The 4,573-nt window shown below is 43.6% G+C and overlaps 1 protein-coding gene across 1 annotated transcript; it reads left to right on the top strand.

The window, feature by feature from the left end:
- Positions 1-599: 599 nt before the first annotated feature.
- LOC105623855 (segmentation protein Runt) lies at positions 600-4,151 on the top strand. Its single transcript, XM_012205228.1, has 4 exons — positions 600-924; positions 1,017-1,130; positions 3,167-3,271; positions 3,655-4,151. Exons 1-4 carry the CDS (start codon positions 600-602, stop codon positions 4,149-4,151), a joined length of 1,041 nt encoding a protein of 346 aa, XP_012060618.1.
- The last annotated feature ends 422 nt before the right edge of the window (positions 4,152-4,573 follow it).

Here is a 4,573-nt window from a genome sequence, read left to right on the forward strand (position 1 = left end):
AGAGAGAGAGAGAGAGGCGGAAAGAGGTCGAGTGGGTACGTTAAGGAAGAGCGGAGGCGCCAAGCCACCCTTCGCGCGAGCCAGGCAGCAAGCAGGCAGCCCCTTTCGCAAAGCACCCCCTAAGCCTGGTTAGGGGCGAAGGCGGCGAGCCGCGGAGGCCACAACACGACCGCCGTCCTCATTGGTCGACGCGCTTGCTCTGGGTGGGGCTCCGGAAAAATTGGAGGGGAGAAAAATCCCCCCTAAATAGCTGCGGCTACGGCTGCGAAAAACTAGAATCCGCTCAGCCGGCATCGAGTGCGCGTCGGATTGCTTTAACATTTTACCAGTTCGTGCGAAGGTGCAATCGAAACAGAACTTCAAATCAGAAGCACACAATGCTTCTTCACTAAAAGAGAGAGAAAGAGAGAAGCAGAAAGAAATATGTGTGTTTATCACTATTTGTTCGAATGTGGTAGTGAATAACAAAGAACAACAGTGATTAATCGTGTTCATTAAAGTGTTTGCACATAGGAGTTTGATTTGATAATTTGAATTGATAGTTTGAATAAATAACATTAAAAATTTCGCCTTTTAATCTTGACGCCGAATTTAAAAAAATGCATCTGCGGGATGGTCCGTCGGGTGCGGGGGAGCCCTTTCGATCAATCCACGAAACCGCTCGAAGATTTCATGGAGATTTGGTAACGACAGGAAGCCCCACTATCATGTGCAGCTCGTTACCGTCTCATTGGAGATCAAACAAGTCTCTTCCGGTAGCATTCAAGGTCATAGCTCTCGACGAAGTCGCGGATGGTACCCAAGTTACCATTAAAGCTGGTAACGACGAAAACTGTTGTGGCGAACTAAGGAATTGTACAGCAATCATGAAGAGTCAGGTCGCCAAGTTCAACGATCTTAGATTCGTCGGTCGCAGTGGAAGAGGTAAGCTAAAAAGAATTTATATATTCGCACATATACGACTTTCTCAAGTATCCACAAAATTTTAAGCGAGCACACTTCGCTTTCGTTTACAGGAAAATCATTTACTCTAACGATCCAGATCAACACAATACCGTTCCAAGTAGCCACGTATGCCAAAGCTATCAAGGTTACAGTAGATGGACCACGCGAACCAAGGTCCAAGTCGAGTAAGTCGATATACAAACATGATATATTTAACTTTATCGTATTATTAGTAATTTACGATAGTTATTGTTGAAAAACAAAGTCAGAACATGAAAGTATATCGTGTAATTTAATAATAACGTACAATACCGAATACAATACTTATTGTAGAATTTAAGTTTAGAATAAAAGACAATATAGAGATTGATTTAGAAAATTTCGGGAATTGTAAAAATGATAGAGCGTGAATTATATTCAAAATAAATCGCATTGAAAATTTCTTCGCATCAATTCGCGAGAAAATAGTAATCACGAAATACAATTCAACAGTCCGCTGAGGGGGTGGGACTCGGATTTGATATTGTTAGAAGTGGGGGTGGTATTCAACCGACGGGTCCGAAAGTCGTCGGAAGCTCCGTGACCACCGCGGAATCCGCAAACGGGCGTCGGAGCCTCGCGGGCGTTTAATAATCCGGCGTATATCTGGTGGACCTCAAACCGCGAGGTGGTGGCGGTGCCGCTGAACGGTGCCGAGCCCTCGACACCGAGCGTCGGCTCGCACGTGCACGGGCGAGCGCGCGCACATGCACGCCGCGCAAGAGCACATGCAGCATACACACGCACACATAGATCGACATACACACAGACACAGCGAGACCTGGCATCGTGTCAAGCCGCGAGAACGAGGTCTTCGTCGGCGGTATGCTCTTTAGCTGCTGCGTTTATTTTCCCTAAAAATGCCGCCGCGCTCCGCCAGTTGATCGTGGTCGTTGTGCAGCCTACTGTAAAGCCTGTATCAGACTACCAACTCTGTAGGTCGATCTGACCGCTGATTCTGATTGCCAACCCATAATAGACCGATAACAATGAGGTTGACTCATTATAATTAGTCCGACATTATAGGTCGACAGTCAGAGTTGACGGTTGGATTGATCCGCGGAGTTAAATCAGAAACACATAGGCCGGTATTTATAGTCGATTCTTATTTTAAAATCAAATGAAGTAATATTTTAAGATGCTAATTGTGGCATTGTGATTGGCTTTTGACATCTTAAAATTATATTTAAGCCTGTCTTAAATATAAGAGGAGTTTTCTACAAGCCTATATTTATTATATCTAAGCTTAAGAGATTTCCTACAATAAAACATTAGTAATCAGAAGTCAAGCACTAAAAATTGACCATAATCGATAATTCTTTTCACATTCGACTGTGATTGATCAATTTCTCAGGTTAAGACTTGAAGCTTAGGTGATATAGAGAGTTCATTAAATATAAGAATCAACTATGAGGTGAGAAAATGATAAAGCAGTAAGTGAATTGGCCAATCACAATAGAAAATGTGAAGTAACATTGGCAATGGCCTTACATTCTATTGTGATTGGCTAATTTGTTTATTGCTTACTTCTATTGCTTTACATTTTTCTACGTGTTATGGACTTCAGTAGTCTGATACGGGCTGAAGTCAAACTGTTTATTGGTCGGCACCCGGGGAAAGAAACCAGAAGGAGAGACATGGAGGATACTAACTGGCGGCGGCGAAGGCGACGGGGAAAGATGGAACGCCTGCAAAAGAAGCCGCGTTTACGCGTTTGTTTATCGCACCGCATATGGCGGTAGCATGTGCCGCGCCACGAAAACCCGCGCCACGTCGTAATAACGGATTTTATGCCACGCTCGTATAAACAGAGATACACTAACTGCTCCTCCGGATCGCCCGGGGGGGAGAAGCACCGTTAATCTTCGCTTTTATAGATCTTGGGTGGCCGAGTTCCTTCTTTCTAGCGTTTATCAGTTCGTTAGTGATTTCATGTCACAGAGATTTCATTCTTTGAATAATAAGATCCTCTTGTAACGTCTTTACATGTCTCCTTATTTCTCACAAATTTTATAACGCACAGCCCACAATATAAATACTGCGAGAGAATCTGGTGGATCGTAAAACTTCAAATATTAGCCGAGCGCGTAGATCGAAAGAAACGATGAAATCTATTTTCAACGCTCGAATCTGGTCGTTAGCGCATGTTTATATAATCGAGCATCTCCGATTTATTTTACAGATTATCAGTATAGCGCCGGTTTTCATGGACTTGGTTTACTCAGTCCCTGGTTGGATGCTACGTACTTCGGAACAGCCTGGACTTTGCCGCATCATATGTTTAAAGGTAAAATATTGCGACGTCACTGCGTTCAGGAAAGAAAGAAAGGAAAAAAGTAGATTGAAGCGGGGGGGGGGGAATATTTCACACCTCTATGTATCGCGAACGTGTAAAAAAAGTCTTAACAGAAAGTCCGCGTTCACGAGAGAATCCGTGTTATCGATTTCGTCGAGTTCGCGACGCCTGCCGATGATTCATACTCCGTGAGCTGGACCGAGGGGTGAGTCTGAGCTCTCTTTTCCCACAACGGACCCCTCTACGGTCCCCTCGTCCCGCTTTCCCGCAGCCACGTACATCCCTTTCGTCGTTGTAACAACAATGCGACTTACTACTACATTCGCCCCCGCCGAACGAACGGCCGAGATTAACCGATTTTTTTTTTTTCTTAGGACCATCGCCCCCCGAACTATTCAATACGTCCATCGCGCCAATGTTGCAATCGTATCCAGTAGTAGACTACATCACTACTAGTTATCACGATTACATGATACCGACAGCCAATGCACACCCGATGTCACCGATCCTACTTCCGGTGAGTCCGGAACACAGAATGTCGCCTAAAACGTCACCCAAAACGTCGCCCAGAACGTCACCAAAAACGTCGCCCAGAACGTCGCCCAGCCCTAGCGAATCTGGTAGTGGCGAGTCCGTAACTGAAGAGGTTCGAAGTGCCTTCGTGCCTCTTCGACACAACACCTTGCCACCCACCACCTCCTCGTCATCATCGTCGCCAGACAGAAATCCTAAAAAACCAATCGAAGGCACGAGAAACGAGTTGAAGGCACCCACTACGCTCATCTCCGAAACATACTCGCACAGAAGTCCGACGCCGACGAAAATCTCACAGTCACCTGCGAAAGTCTGGAGGCCGTATTCGAAATCGTAGATTCAAGTAGCGCAAGAACGACGTCCCGAATATCTTGGAAGAAGGCTAGTGAAAACGTATACCCGTGGTGGTAGATGGGAAAGATAATGAGCATGGAATTCTTTATTAAAATGTATTAAATTTTATTTTATAAGTTTTATATATGAATCAAAATTATATAATGAAATTATAGAATGAATCAAAATTACAAAAACGGAAAAAGTTTTAAAAAATGTGATGCATTTACTAAAATTAATCATCAATTTTTTTAATAATTAGCTTTCGGATATTTCGAGATGTGTCAAAAGACTCTTTGTCTACCATTGCGGATGCGTGTTTCAAGTTTTACAAATTCACGATGAATTTTATAAATTTTCTTTTAAAAAATTATAAAATTCTCTGAATTTTATAAATTTGGACAAATGTAATACGAATCTGTATAT

The sequence above is a fragment of the Atta cephalotes genome (assembly GCF_000143395.1).
Source record: "Atta cephalotes unplaced genomic scaffold scaffold00065, whole genome shotgun sequence".
Taxonomy (NCBI): Eukaryota; Metazoa; Arthropoda; class Insecta; order Hymenoptera; family Formicidae; genus Atta; species Atta cephalotes.